This window comes from Marmota flaviventris, chromosome 1 (genome assembly GCF_047511675.1).
Source record: "Marmota flaviventris isolate mMarFla1 chromosome 1, mMarFla1.hap1, whole genome shotgun sequence".
NCBI classification, from domain to species: domain Eukaryota; kingdom Metazoa; phylum Chordata; class Mammalia; order Rodentia; family Sciuridae; genus Marmota; species Marmota flaviventris.
The window spans coordinates 90741787-90760516 of NC_092498.1; the positions used below are offsets into that span (position 1 = coordinate 90741787).

At 39.8% G+C, this 18730-nt stretch overlaps 1 protein-coding gene across 5 annotated transcripts in view; it reads right to left on the reverse strand.

Annotated features, from left to right (window-relative positions):
• Positions 1–18730, reverse strand: part of Pde1c (phosphodiesterase 1C) — a 503259-nt gene that overhangs the window by 463033 nt on the left and 21496 nt on the right. Inside the window, exon 1 of one of the 5 annotated variants that reach the window (XM_071613981.1) lies at positions 1414–1471. The exons of the other annotated variants lie outside the window; for them this stretch is intronic. Coding sequence (XP_071470082.1) covers positions 1414–1462 — 49 coding nt within the window. The 5' untranslated portion in view covers positions 1463–1471. Of the gene's footprint in view, positions 1–1413; positions 1472–18730 lie in introns of those variants that run through there. 5 annotated transcript variants of the gene reach the window in all.

The following is an 18730-nucleotide window of genomic DNA, read 5'->3' on the forward strand; positions in this document are numbered from 1 at the left end:
TGTGTGTGAGATTCCCATTTTGAGTGTGTCTGGTACATCCTTGTGATTAGATTTGGGTTTTCTATCCTCAGCCAGAACTCTGCATAGATAATGCTGTTTCTTTCTCAGGGTCTCATATCTGGAGGCACACAATGTCCATTTGTCCCTCATAAATGATTTTCATTTTAATCACCTGATCAAAGTATTGTCAAGATTTTTTCCTCAATATCCCTACTGTTTTATTTTCTGCCTTGCAAGACAATTCCGGGCCATGCAAACATTCTACTCTTCAACAAAATCTCACCCAACTCCTAGCTTTATTATCCATTGATCATTCTTACCATGTTGGTTGTGAGATGATTATAAAAGTTACGACCCAAGCAATTAAAATCTACTAGGTAGAGAACTCCTAAATATTGGAAAGCATTAAGGATTTAAAATATAAGAATCAATATTGGTAAGATTACTAGTACTTATCAAAGAAGGAAGAAAGCCAACATTTATACATTACCCCTAATGACCTTTCATAACCACATGTGCAGTAGTTTTTTTTTTCTTTAATTGACTTTTACAGATTAACTCACTGAGGCTCTAAGGGCTTTGCTAACATGTCTAGAGTCACACAGCTATTAAGTGACTATACTAAGATATGAACCTAATCCCACCTGACTCAAAAACCCATGTCTTTTACACTCTCTACTTTCATGGCTAGCATCTGATTCCATCCAAATAGTTCCAAGCTGTTAGGTCTACACATCACAGCGAGGATCTACTGGAATGGGAAACCTCAAGTGAGAATACCTCATGCCACCCTGGATTTTGCTTGCGTGCAGCCCTGTGCAATGCTCAAGGGACAACTGGACAAGGCCACCAGCAATTCTCCAAATGGACCCACAAGACTCAGTGCCTACATTGACCCTTTTCCTTAGAGTTGATGAACCAGAGTGTTACGTGCCCCCACATTCCCTGAGCCTATGACAGAGCCAGAAAACAACCAGGCATATGGCACTAGCAAAGGCTCTGCTGAAAATTCTTCTGCATGTCTCCCTTCCTTTTCAAAAATGCCCAACAGATGATTTTTTTGTTCCCCCAGTTTCACAGTACAATGTCCCCCATTGTTCTTTAAACTATTACATTTCCCTTTAAAATCTGGGATGACTTTGCCAAGAAGCAAGGGCAATAGCCCAGTTTGTGATGGAACTCACTCAGATACATAAAATTAATAGCAGTGATGGATTTAAGTAGTTAACAACAAAAAAGGCAGACCATTTCAGAAGGGGCAAGATTGACAAGAAAGAAGTGAAAGAAAAGAGAATTCATTCCACTAGCACCTATGCTGTCTCACTACCCTTTCACCCAGTTCATTACAATGCTACAGATGTTAGCTGCCAGTAAGACAGGCACATTTTGAGGCAATTTCCTACATTAATGCACCTTCAAAGTATCTTCTCTTTTGTTTTTGAAGACATGAAGAACCAGTCATGATTTTCAAGATCCTGATGCCATTCTTAAGATTTTCTTTTAGGTTCCTAGAAAAAAAAAAAAACTGGCTCATTATAATATTGAACTGAGCATGTCTAGAAGCCATTTTAACCTTTTACCATGTGGTTCTATGACCTTGAGCTGAGTATGCCCAGGAATGTATCCGCCATCTTTTCTTCTTGGACTATGACCCTGAACTTCTTGGAACTATGACCCTGAGATGCTCAAGAATGTGCCTGACCCTAAAGTGAATATGTACAGGCTGCCAGAATAAAATCCCCATGCGTCCTTTGTTCCAAGGGAGAGCATCACTTTGCAGATAACTCTGCTGCTCTCTGAACTCACTGCCAGTAATAAATCCTTATTCTTTTATTTTCTAGTCATGCTCATTGGCTTCAACTCCCCTAAAAGAGATCCCTTTGCATTCAGGCACACTAACATTAATAAACAACTCTGGACAGTGCACACTCAATCTTTCTCAATTGATGAGGTGTGAGTGAAGCTGGTTCTAGCCTTCGGCTCCTGAGGTAGCCTCCTGATCTAAACCTGGCCACTCAGTGCATCAGCAGTCCTCCAGCCATGGAGATTGGTTCAGGGATAAACTCATGATCCAATCCAGGCCAATAAGACTCTGTCACAGGACTTTATATTGGAATAACAGAAGACAAGACTGTTCTTTTTCTTTTAAGGACAAAGTAACAGACACCACCACACAGACAAGGTTTCCCTGAGAGTGAGGCCCACACAAGTCAAAGTAGAGCCAAAATATTGGAAGAGAGAGAAACAGAAACAGAGGACAAGTATAAGGACAAAATTTGACCCACTGAATCCAACTATGGCTAAAGCTAGGCTGCCCCAAGGTGGGTTTGGGGTTTTGTTTTGTTTTTTTCTGTTTTGTGACTCACAAAGTTGGGGTTTTCACTGAAATGAACCGTGTTGAATCTTTATCACTTACAACCAAATGTATTCTGACCAACAATGAAAGATATATATTCAAATAACTTTAAAATAGATCAGATTGGTAGCTGTTGGAAATGAACACAGGATGTGTGTTCACAGGAGAAAGACTTCATTCCAATGGAGCAATCAGAGAAGCCTGCATCAAAGAGATAGTAAGTGTGCAAGCTCCTAATCAATGTGTAGGAATATCTGTAATATTAGGGAAAGGCTACTTTAGACAGAATGGCCAGGGCAGGGCTCTCTCTCGGGTTACAGCATTTCAGTGGAAGCCTGAACTACAAGCTGAGCCATGATGAGATGAACATTCTAGGCAAAGGGAAGCGCAAAGCCCCAGAGTTACAAGTAAACACCAATGGATGGGATTAAATGGACCAGGATTTCCCACTGTGTGGAGCCTGCAGATAAAGTAGGGGAGGGAGCTGGGGAAGCAGGAAGGGCGATGGGACCACAACGCAAGGACCTGACCCCAGTGAAAAGAGAAAGTGCTCTAGATCACTGTGTAGGAAGAAGGTCTGGCAAGGCCATCCTGAAGCGGAGATCAGCCTGATAATCATCCAAAGGCTCCTGTCTCCTAGGAACCTCCCCGCTGCCAACCGCTAGAAGAAGCCCTGGGAGGCGTGGCCTCCGCTCAAACGCCTCCCCCAGCTGGGGGTCAATTAAACTCTCTGTAGTTGGAGATCGCTTGCTCCAGGAGGGCAGAAAAGATGAGGTCAGAAAGGAATTCCCAGGCCAGCTCAAAGGCCAGGTTAGGGCAAAGTGTATTTAGTTTGGGTATGCCCAGGATTGGGCTATCTAAGGGACACTTGGGTGGAGCTGTCCAGGGGTCAGGCAAGCAGGGAGTGACTCTGGAGTTTCAAAAGAGATCTCCAGGAATTGCTGGTGCACAGGTGGCAGCAAACCCACAGAATGAATGGAAGCATGTGGGGTGAAAAGAGAGGGTGGGCTGAGGTCCAAACCTGGGGTACCTCCATGAAAGGTCTTGGTGGAGAAAGGAGAGTCAGGCAGAAGAGAAGGAAGGAAACAGAATTCAGCAAGCTTCAGGGTCACAGACGGCTCTGGAAGAAGGTGCAGTTAAACGGGCCTTTTCCCCTGGAGAGATTGGTAGGAAATTAATCTCACCCATTGTCACACAACCTCCAGCATCCCAGAGCATAACTCCCAAACACTCAAAGTGAAGTCTCTTCTGACACCCCTGGCAATCCTGGGAAGGGATATAATATGCAATGGAGGAAACCCCATAAATCATCTCTTTTTCTCCTAGTCGCTTCTGTATTTCTCTACCCAGCAGAGCCCATGCCCAGCTCTGCCTCAAGCAGCAATTTCTAGAGTGCTTAGGCACTTTACAAGCATCATCTTTAAAATCACTACAACACTCTTAGGCATTAGGGATCATTCTCCCCATATTACAGAGGTGGAAACAGTAAAGGAGAAAGGCTGGCAGTGCTACCAGGTCAGGCCACCAAGTGCATGGGGTGGAGGGGATTTTCAGATTCCTCAGGGCGTTGCTACCCAGTCAAGTGGGTCACACCAGTCTGGCATGAAAGCTGTGGAATTCCATTTCTAGAACCAGGACTGAGGTACAGGATAACTGCTGATGTCAGGAAGCTAAGTTCAGTTCAATCTGGAAGTTTCCGAATGGTTCACCACTTCATCTTCCAAAGGGTTTTGTTAAGCCTTGATTAGCTTGGCCTGGCAACTTCAGGGGCGGGACTGGGGGTGGGGAATGGGTTTTTGAGCCAGACCAGGGTTTAAATGCTGGCCCCAAATACTTACTGACCCCTTTCCCATGGCAATCACCAGTCTCTCCAGCCTCAGTTACTTTACTAGAAAGTGGAACTTATGATACCTCTTCCTAGAATAATAGGAGAATTGAAAAACACATCTGAAGCACAGCATATAAGACACAAGAAATGGCACAGTAAAAAATGTGGGGCTCTATATTTATTTCTACCTTGCTTTGTTCCAAAAGAGATTCAAGGCAGCTGGTGAACAATAAATATTTGTTGACTAGATACTGTAAAATAAAGAAGGATGAACTTGATCTGCCACAGAGAGGCTCAAAGAGAAAATGAGGGGAAATTGCCTACAGTGAAATTCATTAGGTTGTTTTTAAAAATCAATGATTTGAGCTTCAGCCTTTCATGGAGAGGAGGGGAAACGAGTTTAGTTTGTAAATGCAGTTAGAATAATGAGTATCATTCCGAATACCATGCAGCTTTTCTGTAATTAATAGCATTGAACTACACATTGCCAGATGCCTCTCTTCCCCCACCCATTCCCAACACATGCATATGAAAGAATTCCTAAAAGCTGGATGGAGAAGAGGCAAGAGACCTAAGGGACCAGCAAACACACCCAATAAGAAGATATTAGTAGATATTCTGATGTAGAGAGAAACTCTCGCCTCTCATGAATTCTTTCCCTGGAACCTGAGAGCAGTAGGAAGCTATAAAAGAGCGGTCACCAGAGCTTGCTGTGTTTGTGTTGTCACAACAGCAGTGGCAGTAGCAGTACACAGAGACCTCCTTAAGGATGTCCTCTAAATGTTCCTCACAGTGTTGTTTATAGTGAAAACACTAGAAACGACCTAAAATGCACAACAGGGTCGACTGCCTTCAACCAGCCCTTCTCCCACGTCATTGTGACAGGAGCCACCTGAGGAGGGGGTTCCACTGCAGTCAAAACCAGTGCCGCTGGGGGTCAGAGTCTCCATTTCTGACAAACTTGCCATGCGGACAGTGCCCACAGGGACCCTCTGAGGAGCAAAACCTCAGTTAAAATAAGCTCTAATAAGTTAATGTTGAAACAATGTGCACCTTTTAAAAATGAGGATGAGGATATTTTACACAGAGAGAGAGAGAAGGGAATTTAGGATGTGATTATGTGATAAAAACAGGATATCTGTAACAGAGGGGAAACCTAAAGAAACCTTCCGGCTTCATTTGCTGTTACTTAACTAAAAACCATTAATTTTGGAGGTCACACAGCCAAACAGCAAGTTATCAGCCTTCCACTAGCTTTTCTGTAGATGACGCCTCTGAGAGAAGCCACCTAATGGGTTAATATTGTTCCCCAGCAAATGTTGTTTTTGTTCTCTTCTCATTATGTATCTTAAACTTCAAGGTTAAATATTCCTGGAGAAAAAAGGGAGAGGGGTATATTCTAATCAGTAACTTTTCTTTAGAGTTACAGAACCCAGAACATGAAGTGATCTTCAGATAACAGTCACATGTACGTCAGAAAAGCAGAGGACCACAATTTACGACCCCTGCCCCCACCAGAGACTCAAAAGCTACTTCCCCAAACACCTATATAAGCCTTGCTCCTGTGACCCCTAAGCAAGATGACTTTTTTTTTCAGGACAGGATTCTCCATCTTCCAACTTGCCAAATCGTTACCAATAAGCAATAAGCTCTTTTTTCCCCAGTCAATGTGTCTCTCCAGTTATTAGCATCATCCAGCAGCATCAGAACTAGACCTTTTGTGGCCACATATCCAAAAGGATTAACAAGAAAATACAAAATAATATATATAATCCTTTTATGTGCAAACAGCTTGCATGTAAAAAAATATATATATACACACACACATAGGTATTTCAAAATCTGATAGTATTCATCTCTAGATAATGGAATGTAGAGTGGCTTTAATTTATTTCTCTCTTAGTGCAACTGTGTTTTCTAATTTTTTTTCCAATAAGTAAGTTGCATGTGTGTAATATAAAAGAAAAAAATCTGCAAGAAACTATGAGGCCCAGGAAAATGTGTTCTCTCTGGATTATACAGTCAAGAAAGTAAAGAGATAAAATGACCACTTGGGACATCAAGCTCATTTCAATGTGACCACTCCATCCATCAAGGCACCCCAACACATTTTAGAGAAGACATTAATTTCCAGTGGCTTGATGTGAGAAAAGGACTTTATGCATGACAAGTTGAAAGCCTATATGTTAAGGGCTGGTCAGGAAACACAATGTCAACTGGCCTGGAGAAACTCAATACACATTCTTTAATTAATTTGGGCAAAGTTATAATGCTATGTTATTCTAGAAGAGACAAACACTAAGAGATATCACTTTTTAAAGAAAAATGTATGGGAGAAAAAGTTTAAAAATAAGAGCATTGTATTTAGGGAGACGATCATTTCTGAACTAGGAATGATACTGTGAAGTGGGAAGTTTTCAGCAGACGGAAATCAATTACATTGGAAGAAGACACAGTGCCACATTGATTAATTGAAATTAAATAAAATACATGTGGAAACACAGGAAGCGGACAGTTCCAGAAGAACTTATTGACAGGCAAATATACAAACTTGACACCTCCACAGGTTTTGCATGGACCCTACCAACTTTAACACTAGGGCCTCCACCTTCTGATACTGTTAAATAGGGAGAAATGTTTGAAAAAGAAATGAACACATCAGTCATGGGACTGGAGACTAACAGGAAGGGGAAACAGCCACGGGGCCAGGAGTGAACCAAGATGAGGCATAGCTAGCATGCTGAGGACTAATCAGTAGGTGTCCTCGCCACCCTAATTGACTGACCTGTGCTAGGGATGCAGTTGGACTAAAAATGATTAAATCCTCATATAGCCAAAGCAAACACTCCAACCATCCCAGCAGACCAAAAAATAGTAATACACACACACACACACACACACTCCATAAGGGAATTTCAGAAAAGATGTTAATCCACCCTGAACCAATGTAAGTGTAATTCTCCCATTTAAGTAAATTCTGAAAACTCTAAACCCTTTTTATGCACAAATCAATAGATTCTCAAAGCCAAAGTTCATTGCCTACAATGAAGTTTATTATGCAATCACAACCCTGATTTTCAACCAGTAAAATACTCACTTAGGTTACACGTATCACTCTTGGTTATGTAACCCATGGCCAGTACTCTCTTCAAAGACTCAAAGATAGAACCCGATTAGGTCTACATGCAACGGACCCATTCTGATGGAATGACTTACGATCCTTTGAAGTCAATAATGCTAGTCTCCTACTAAGCTAGGAGCATGCACTTGAATCAGTTCTAGCCAGTGAGGTTTAGGGAATAACTGCAGAGTCAGCCATTTCACCAACACTAAGTGATAAGCTGGAGAACAAAAGCTGAGAACTGTAGGGTTATTTTTATTGGGCTACATGTTAAATGTGATAAGGTAAAGGAATACATTGGACAAAGGAGACAGACAGATGCTACAATGTTGACAAGTCCATATTAAGCATCTACTCCATGCTTAGTTAACCCTGTGACATTGGGTATGAAATAACTAATCAGTAACTGCTATAGCACTGACTCTGAGGAGGAAATGGAAGGGGGGTGTTTTGGATCATGGGAGAAGTGCTGTAGAGGAAACAATCGAGACATCTTGTTCCATTTGGACATAGCCAGGAAGTGACTCTTCCAGCACAATATTCAGATATTAGTTGCAAAAAGAACAGTAGTCACAGCCAAGCAATGAAAGACACTGGACAAAGTGCCCAGTCAGGAGTGGACAGAATGCAGCCTCTCATAGTCAGTCCCATTAGCCCAGGAATAGCAGCCAGCAATTTGCAAAGGATATCAGGGGAAAGCAAAACTGTTTATAAAAATTAATTGATAAACTCTTGGTCCTGCACTTTGAGCAAACGTATAAACATACGCCAAGAATTTCCTGCAATTACAATATTTTTGAAATGAAAACATGGCAGGATTAAACGAAAGGTCATCCCACAGCCATTTCCTCAGCTGCAGTGGACATAGGTTAACACTGTAAGGAGAACTGGAACTGCACTGCAGAACCCACTAGATTTCCTTTGTGGTTCCTTGCATGTGTGTGTTAGTAAGGCAGCAGTCATTCAGGGCGCAGGCAGCAGGACAGCTGAGCCTGGTGATTGTCAGAGTAGGAGCTCCCCCAGAACCAAAGGGTACACTTGGACTTGGGCCTTCCAAGATTTGCACACCAACTTGTGGGGGGACTTGCAGTTTTGCAGAAGTCCCCTCTTTTTCCACAGGTTTGCTTTCTGCAATTTTTGTTATCCATGGTCAATCATGGTCATAAAATATTAAATGGAAAATTCCAGAAGTAAATTATTCATAAGTTTTAAACTACATGCCATTCTGAGTATCATGATGGAATCCCACACTGTTCCTCTCGGTCTGCTCGGGATGTGAATCATCCCTTTATCCAGCACAGCCCTGCTATATATACACCACCAGCCCATTAGTCAGGTAGACTCAGGTGGGATTGCAATGCTTATAGTCAGGTAATATTATGTTACTTAATAATGAATTCAAAGTGGAAGAATAGTGATGCTGGCAATTTTATTACAAGTATATTGTTATAACTGTTCTATTGCATTATTGTTGTTAATCTCTTACTCTGCCTAATTTACAAATTAAACTTTATCATAGGTATATAGAGAAATAACATATTATGGGGTTCAGTACTATGTGCTTTTCAGACATCCGCTGGAGTCATGAAACATATCTCCATCGATAAGAGAGGCTATATTAGCTGGGTCTACAGTCAGCACAAAGCCAATCCATTCGTTAACAAACCAGCTGTGTCAATACCATAATTGTGGTATCACCTAGTTCAGAAAAATCAAACATACAAGTGTCTCAAACCTAAAAACATTGATCCCTAGTGTCCCCACCTAACTCCTGCAGCTGCCTCACTTCCAGAGATCTCAGAGCAACATATGAATGCCGTTCTTATTACAGATGGGACAGAGGATCTCGTAGTGACAAATGTTCACCAAAGCACAGTGGGGAAGTTTGGGGTACAGTTTATTCTTGGGAAACTTCTAGAACCAGAAAGAGTCTTAGAAACATAGATCGCAATGCCTCAAACATTTTTAGCAGTAAAACATTTTATTCAAATGAGGTTTTACACCGAACTCTAATGGATATATTAGCATAGCATTTCTTTTTAAAGTGGAAACTTACATTTATTACAAAGTGAGCTCAATTAGATGTCATTTTATTGAACATGTAAATTTCATATCAGGGGGAAAGAAGATGTTGTGTTCTAGATCACACCAGCTTCCACTGTATCTCTCTGTCATGTTTCTGGTTACAGAAGATTGAAAACGTTCTGATGTGCACTTACAAATAAGGAGGAACTTGTAAATAGGGATGAACTTTGCTACTCACCTTGCAGTCTCAGGAGACTTTCCAAATAAACTGAAATAAACAGAGACAGTTTATTTCAAGAACTACTAGAAAAAATAGCTCATCTTGCAACATAAATCAACATATAAACCATTGCTGATGTGTTAAAGAAAATCAGCATATTCTGTAAATCAAGTGAGCACACAATGGTGTTTAAAATTTTGAAAATATGCTTGTCACCTGATGTTTGAACCAATGGTGTACCCCCTTCCGAAGACACCTCTTCATGGTCCTACAATTCTGCAGAACCTGTTAAAAAATGACTTATCAAATTAAATTCCTTCTTCTTACAGATGAAGAATTTAGGCCCAGATTGGGGAGATTATTGATCAAAGTCACACTATTAGAAATGCATATCTAGGATTAAAACCCAGAACTTTTTACCCTAAGTCCGAGACTGCTTCCACTAAGCAGTCTGCTGTGTTAAGAAGTTTCTCCCTTCTGTATAGGTTTTCTTCCTACAGCTAGCAAAGAATGTAGGCTGACACATTTTATCAGACAATGCCTGAACACTGGTGACATATATTTCCAAGTTTAAAATGAGGAAAAGAAAAGAACTTTGAATATAAACTCCTTGTAGGATTCACATGCCCAATCCCCACTGATGTCTGTGGACCTGGTGAGCCAAAACAAGCTCCTGCAAGTTCCTATAATGCATCATCTGCACAGTCATTCATGCTAGTGGCCTCTCTACCTATTTCCTCAATAAATCTTACTGAACAAGTGACAGGCCAGTTGTGTTGCAAAAAAAAAAAAAACAAAACCATTTCCCCTTTGTTCTCACATTACACTCAGCCCTGAAGACTTCAGTGACCTCAAGCCATTCTGCAGCAGCAGACACCAGCTGGGTATCCTCTAATCCAATTCAGTTCTTACACTGTCTACCTGGAGAAAGTGTCAGATCCCAAAGATTGAGCGCTCTATCCCCAAGACTGCCCCAACCTCCATTCGACTTCATGTGACAACTGCAAGCCCAGGTTCTTTCACCTGTTCCTCACCAAGCACCTGTAAATCAGGTTTCCCACAACTTCCTCCTCAAATTCAGTTAATTTGCTCAAGGAGCTCACAGGATTCAGGAAACACTCACTTCTGTTTACCAGTTTATTATAGAAGATATTACAAAGGAGGAATGATAAAGAGCTATATGGTTCCTAACCCCTTCCCCAAGGCAGGCCATAGATAGTAGGATTTTTCTTCCCCAGGGAAATTCTTGGGCAAGTCTTGTGGGTCACAGAAACTCTAGACCCACTATAGAGCACACTGTGCTCTCCAGGCATACCACCCCTCTGGAACCTCCTCATGCTATTACCTAGAAGCTCTCTGAAGCTTGTCCTTCAGGGGTTTATGGAAACTTCAGTTCAAATATAATGCTAATAGACTGGTGAGGAAGCCAGCAAGGACTGTCCATTTAGACCCTTCTTGGCCACTCTGTGTAGCTGTCATCCCTCCAGGGTTGAGCAGGATCCCTTCTGAAATGGTGGTATTATGATCTGCCACCAAACAAGCAGGTCAGAGAATTTCTTCATGGCCATCTCTAAGCCAGAAAGGTAGGCGGAGAGTATAAACCTTGGGGAGGAAGATATGAGCCAGGAATCATGGATGAAAACCAAAATATGTAACCATGATATCACACCACAGACCCAAAAAACAAGTTTTAAGGAAGAGTCTAGCATCAAACAAAGAAATACCAACATCAGGAAAATAGCTCAAACCCTTTTCTGTATCCAGCATCTAGCTTAAGACTTCACTACCTGCAAATTGACAGAAACACTGAGGAAAACAAAAACCAATAAAACCTTAAGTCTTTCTGGTCTTCCCTGCAAACAGGTTGTAGGGGCAAAAGAACAATGAAATTAAGTGAATATGTAGAGTTTCCCCTGTGATTCATTTATATATGCACCCTCAACTCCATAACCATAGAGAGTTGATAAATCACTTGTTTCTGAGTTTAACTGAATGTCAAAGACAAGATGTCATTTGCAATAGGTAAAAAATCTAGTGAATTCATTGACACAATGGCATCATACATAGCCATTCTCATTTAGAAGGACCCTGCTTTAGTCAACTTTTTCACTGCTGTGACTAAAAGACCCAACCAGAACAATTGTAGAGGAGGAAAAGTTTATATGGGGGCTCACAGTTTCAGAGGTCTCAATCCATAGACTGAAGACTCCATTCCTCAAGGCTCAAGGTGAAACTGAACATTATGGCGGAAGAGTGTGGCAGAGAGAAGCAACTCACATGATGATCAGGAAGCAGAGAGAAATCTCCACTTGCTAAATACAAACACATACCCCAAAGCCACGCTCCCAATGCCCCACCTCCTCCAACCACACCCCACCTGCTCCAATTACCACTCAATTAATATCATCAGGTTATCAATTCACTATTTGGGTTAAGGCTCTCATAACCCAATCACTTCACCTCTAAACCTTCTGGCATTGTCTCACACATGAGCTGTTGGGAAACATCTTACATCCAAACCACAACAGACCCTATGATGTAGATACTCATAAAGTTGGCAAACTTTTTGAATTTTAAGACAACTGAAACTTGATGCTCAATCTGTGAAAATACAAGCATATTTTCATAGATGGCCATAATGAAATTAGAAAACGGAAGTATACTATTACTAATAATAATATCCAATTACTCGATTTATGGATTATTCATTATGTACCAAGCACTGTTATAAATAGCTTATATGCATTGGTGCCTTAATATTTGCTATAACCCTAAGAACTAGGTTCTCTCATCAGTCCCCTTCTAACAGCAAAGCAATCTGAGGTAAAGACAAGATAAAAGGTACTAGAACTGACCAAAACAAGTATAGACAGATCTTGAATGAGGCTATAGTTTAGATCTTAAGTGTCACCCCAGAGATATGTTCTACAGGATGATACTACTGGGAGGTGGTGGAACCTTCAGGAGGTGGGGCCTAAAGCGAGGTCTTTAGGCCATTGAAGGTATGCCCACGAGGGAGACAGTGAGGCCCCAGCTTTCCTCTTCCTCTCTTTTACTCTCCACTCATGAAGTAAGCAGATTTGCTCCACCATGCTTCCACCAAAATTTGCTGCCTCACCACAGGTCCAAAGCAACAGGGCCAATCAATCATGGACTCTAAAACGGAGAGCCAAAATAAACCTTTTTCCTCTTTACAAATTATCTCAGGTGTTTTTTTATAGTGATGGAAAGCTGACTGACACAAATGAGCATGTGGGTTTTCTTCCACCAATTAATGGGTAGCTAATCATAACTCAAAACACAAGGAAGACAAAGCATTTCAATTTCCCACACATGCTACATAATACCTTCAATTCTCATGTTAACACAAACAGGAGGCATTTGGATCCAAGAGGAAACCAACATTAAATCCTATAGTTTAAAGGCTGAGTGGAGCCTCACGATGTCGGAGGAGGGTTGGTAGTTGTAAGAGAGGATGCCACTGTGAGAAGCTGTCCTGCTTAGTGACCAGGAGCTGGAACTCTGGAACCACACAGCCTGGATTCCAGAGTTGATTCATCTGCCCCTTGTAAGCTCTATGATGTTAAGCAAGTTGTTTAACCTTTTATATGGGGATAAAAATAGCATTAATAAGAAATATCTTGCAAGAGTTGTATGTAGTGAGGATTAAATGAGACTTCTGAATCCTTGACACAATGTCTTCTCCAGAAGAACCACATCAGTTATTTTGAATAACCACCACCACCATCATCTAGGGAAAGAAAGAACTGGGAAATGAGACTTCGGGGTAGCACAGGAAGAGCAAAATCCTAGCTTTTATAAGATATTTCTTCACGACTCTGCTTCTGAACTCATTCATAGAAGAAAAAGATCCCTATACCTCACATCATTAAAAAAAAAAATCCATTCCTGATGTTTTCCCGCAATAACCAGCAACATATAACATTATTCAGATATAGTTTTTTTAAAATCTTCTTTCAACCCCACTTGTACAAAGCCTTCACAGATTGTCACAGGGCATTTAAAAATTTTTACAAAATTCATATAAAATCAAATATGATGTCTCTGGCCTAAAATGGTATAAAGCCACAAATCCCTAATGCATATGAGTTCCTATAAATGGAAATGCAGACATTAAAAGTTATAACAGGCTGTAACAAAACTAAAACTGACCACAGACCAATACTAAAACCTGGGAACAAATGATGGGACTGATGAAAACCATAGCTGCTGAGGCTTCGGCTCTCCAGTCTGGCTTTGATGTGCAAAACAGAGATCATCAGATGAGAGAGAGAAAAAAAAGAGGTATTAAACCTCCCCTTTCATCTCTCAGGCTCAGGCCTTTGATTTGGGGAATTGGCTTACTTCACTTAGCACAATATTCTCTAACTCCATCTAGGTACCTACAAATGCCATAATTTTATTCTCTTTTAATGCTAAGTAATATTCTATTATGTATATATACCACAGTTTCTTTGCCCATTCATCTATTAAAGGACATCTAGGTTGGTTCCACAGTTTCTCTATTGTGAATAGTGCCGCTATAAACATTGATGTGGCTGCATCATTATAGTATGCTATTTTTAAGTCCTTTGGGTATAGACCGGGGAGTGGGATAACTGGGTAAAAGGGTGGTTCCGTTCTGAGTTTTGTAAGGAATCTCCATACTGCTTTCCAGATTGGCTGCACCAATTTGCAATCCCACCAGCAATGTATGAGTGTGCCTTTTCCACCACCTTCTCACCAACACTTATTGTTGCTTATATTCTTGATAGCTGCCATTCTGACTAGAGTGAGATGAAATCTTAGAGTAGTTTTGATTTGCATTTCTCTAATTACTAGAGATGTTGAACTTTTTTATATATTTGTTGATTGTATATCTTCTTCTGAGAAGTATTTGTTCAGTTCCTTGGCCCATTTGTTGATTGGGTTGTTTGGTTTTTTTGGTGTAAAGCTTTTTGAGTTAAGTTAGATTTTAAAACCTATAAGCACCCAGGCCAATAAATTAAGTTGCCTCCAAAGTATAAAAAGTTAATCAAGACTCCAATCTCTCCAACACTAGAATAAATCCAATGACTATAGTATTTTGAAGAAGAAAAAAGTTACGATTCAGCAATTTTATGTCATCAATCTAACTGTCCATATGAGGAAGGGATTTTCAGAAACAATGAGCTCTTAAGACATGCGGGAACTTAGAAGATAGAACATCAGACAATGAAGACAAAGTATTTCAACTGGAAAAGAACATAGACAGCTCAGCAAGACTGTTAAGAAACCATGAGCAGAACATCCAAGAAATATGGGATAACATTAAGAGACCAAACTTAAGAGTCATTGGGATACAGGAAGGTACAGAGCTCCAAACCAAAGGAATGAGCAGTCTATTCAATGAAATAATACGAGAAAACTTCCCAGACTTGAAGAATGAGACAGAATCCCAAATCCTAGAAGCCTACAGGACGCCGAATGTACAAAATCATAAGAGATCCACACCTAGACACATTATAATGAAGATGCCCAACATACAGAATAAGGAGAGAATTTTAAAAGCTACAAGAGAAAGGAAGCAGATTACATTTAGGGGTAAGCCAATCAGGATAACAGCTGATCTTTCAACACAGACTCTGAAAGATAGAAGAGCCTGGAATAACATATTTCAAACACTGAAAGAAAATGGGTTCCAACCAAGAATTGTGTATCCAGCGAAATTAAGCTTCAGGATGGAAGATGAAATTAAAACCTTCCACGATAAACAAAAGTTTAAAGAATTCGCAGCTAGAAAACCATCTCTTCAAAACATCCTCGGCAAAACATTACAGGAAGAGGAAATGGAAAATAACAATGAAAACCAACAGTGGGAGGTAGGACAGTAAAGGGGGGGAAAATAATCAAAGAGGAAAACAAACCATGTTTAGTAACACAAATAAACAAATATGGCTGGAAGAACAACCCATATCTCAATAATAACCCTAAATGTTAATGGCTTAAACTCACCAATTAAGAGACACAGGCTAGTAGAATGGATCTCAAAACAAGACCCAACAATATGCTGCCTACAGGAGATGCATTTGATAGGAAAAGACATACATAGGCTGAAGGTGAAAGGTTGGGAAAAATCATATCACTCATATGGACTTCGGAAACAAGCAGGAGTGTCCATACTCATATCAAATAAAATAGATTTCAAGCCAAAGTTAATCAAAAGGGATAAAGAGGGACACTACATACTGCTTAAGGGAACCATACACCAACAAGACATAACAATCATAAATATTTATGCCCCAAACAATGGTGCAGCTATGTTCGTCAAACAAACTCTTCTCAAGTTCAAGAGTCTAATAGACCACCATACCATAATCATGGGAGACGTCAACACACCTCTCTCGCCACTGGACAGATCTTCCAAACAAAAGTTGAATAAGGAAACTATAGAACTCAATAACACAATTAATAACCTAGACTTAATTGACATATATAGAGTATACCACCCAACATCAAGCAGTTATACTTTTTTCTCAGCAGCACATGGATCCTTCTCAAAAATAGATCATATATTATGTCACAGGGCAACTCTTAGACAATATAAAGGAGTAGAGATAATACCATGCATCTTATCTGATCATAATGGAATGAAACTGAAAATCAACGATAAAAGAAGGAAGGAAAAAGCATACATCACTTGGAGAATGAACAATAGGTTACTGAATGATCAATGGGTTATAGAAGACATCAAGGAGGAAATTAAAAAATTCTTAGAGATAAATGAAAACACAGACACAACATATCGGAATCTATGGGACACATTGAAAGCAGTTCTAAGAGGAAAATTCATTGCTTGGAGTTCATTCCTTAAAAAAAGAAAAAAACAACAAATAAATGATCTCATACTTCATCTCAAAATCCTTGAAAAAGAAGAGCAAAACAACAGCAAAAGAAGTAGAAGGCAAGAAATAATTAAAATCAGAGCTGAAATTAATGAAATCGAAACAAAAGAAACAATTGAAAAAATTGACAAAACTAAAAGTTGGTTCTTTGAAAAAATAAACAAAATCGACAGACCCTTAGCCATGCTAGCGAAGAAAAGAAGAGAGAGAACTCAAATTACTAGCATACGGGATGAAAAAGGCAATATCACAACAGACACTTCAGAAATACAGAAGATAATCAAAAACTATTTTGAATCCTTATACTCCAATAAATTAGAAGATAGTGAAGGCATAGATAAATTTCTTAAGTCATATGATCTGCCCAGATTGAATCAGGAGGATATAGACAACCTAAACAGACCAATATCAATTGAGGAAATAGAAGAAACCATAAAAAGACTACCAACTAAGAAAAGCCCAGGACCGGATGGGTATACAGCAGAATTTTACAAAACCTTTAAAGAAGAACTAATACCAATACTTTTCAAGCTACTTCAGGAAATAGAAAAAGAGGGAGAACTTCCAAATTCATTCTATGAGGCCAACATCACACTGATACCTAAACCAGAAAGACACTTCAAAGAAAGAAAACTACAGACCAATATCTCTAATGAACCTAGATGCAAAAATCCTCAATAAAATTCTGGCGAATCGGATACAAAAACATATCAAAAACATTGTGCACCATGATCAAGTAGGATTCATCCCTGGGATGCAAGGCTGGTTCAATATACGGAAATCAATAAATGTTATTCACCACATCAATAGACTTAAAAATAAGAACCATATGATCATCTCGATAGATGCAGAAAAAGCATTCGACAAAGTACAGCATCCCTTTATGTTCAAAACTCTAGAAAAACTAGGGATAACAGGAACATACCTCAATATTGTAAAAGCAATCTATGCTAAGCCTCAGGCTAGCATCATTCTGAATGGAGAAAAACTGAAGGCATTCCCTCTAAAATCTGGAACAAGACAGGGATGCCCTCTCTCTCCACTTCTGTTCAACATAGTTCTCGAAACACTGGCCAGAGCAATTAGACAGACAAAAGAAATTAAAGGCATAAAAATAGGAAAAGAAGAACTTAAATTATCACTATTTGCAGATGATATGATTCTATACCTAGCAGACCCAAAAGGCTCTACAAAGAAACTATTAGAGCTAATAAATGAATTCAGCAAAGTGGCAGGATATAAAATCAACACGCATAAATCAAAGGCATTCCTGTATATCAGCGACAAATCCTCTGAAATGGAAATGAGGACAACCACTCCATTCACAATATCTTCAAAAAAAATAAAATACTTGGGAATCAACCTAACAAAAGAGGTAAAAGATTTATACAATGAAAACTACAGAACCCTAAAGAGAGAAATAGAAGAAGATCTTAGAAGATGGAAAAATATACCCTGTTCATGGATAGGCAGAACTAACATCATCAAAATGGCGATATTACCAAAAGTTCTCTATGGGTTTAATGCAATGCCAATCAAAATCCCAATGGCATTTCTTGTAGAAATAGAGAAAGCAATCATGAAATTCATATGGAAAAATAAAAGACCCAGAATAGCAAAAACAATGCTAAGCAGGAAGTGTGAATCAGGCGGTATAGCGATACCAGACTTCAAACTATACTACAGAGCAATAGTAACAAAAACAGCATGGTACTGGTACCAAAACAGGCGGGTGGACCAATGGTACAGAATAGAGGACACAGAAACCAATCCACAAAACTACAACTATCTTATATTTGATAAAGGGGCTAAAAGCATGCAATGGAGGAAGGATAGCATCTTCAACAAATGGTGCTGGGAAAACTGGAAATCCATATGCAACAAAATGAAACTGAATCCCTTTCTCTCGCCATGCACAAAAGTGAATTCAAAATGGATCAAGGAGCTTGATATCAAATCAGAGACACGCCGTCTGATAGAAGAAAAAGTTGGCTACAATCTACATACTGTGGGGTCGGGCTCCAAATTCCTCAATAGGACACCCATAGCACAAAAGTTAATAACTAGAATCAACAAATGGGACTTACTCAAACTAAAAAGTTTTTTCTCAGCAAAAGAAACAATAAGAGAGGTAAATAGAGAGCCTACATCCTGGGAACAAATCTTTACTCCTCACACTTCAGATAGAGCCCTAATATCCAGAGTATACAAAGAACTCAAAAAATTAGACAATAAGAGAACAAACAACCCAATCAACAAATGGGCCAAGGACCTGAACAGACACTTCTCAGAGGAG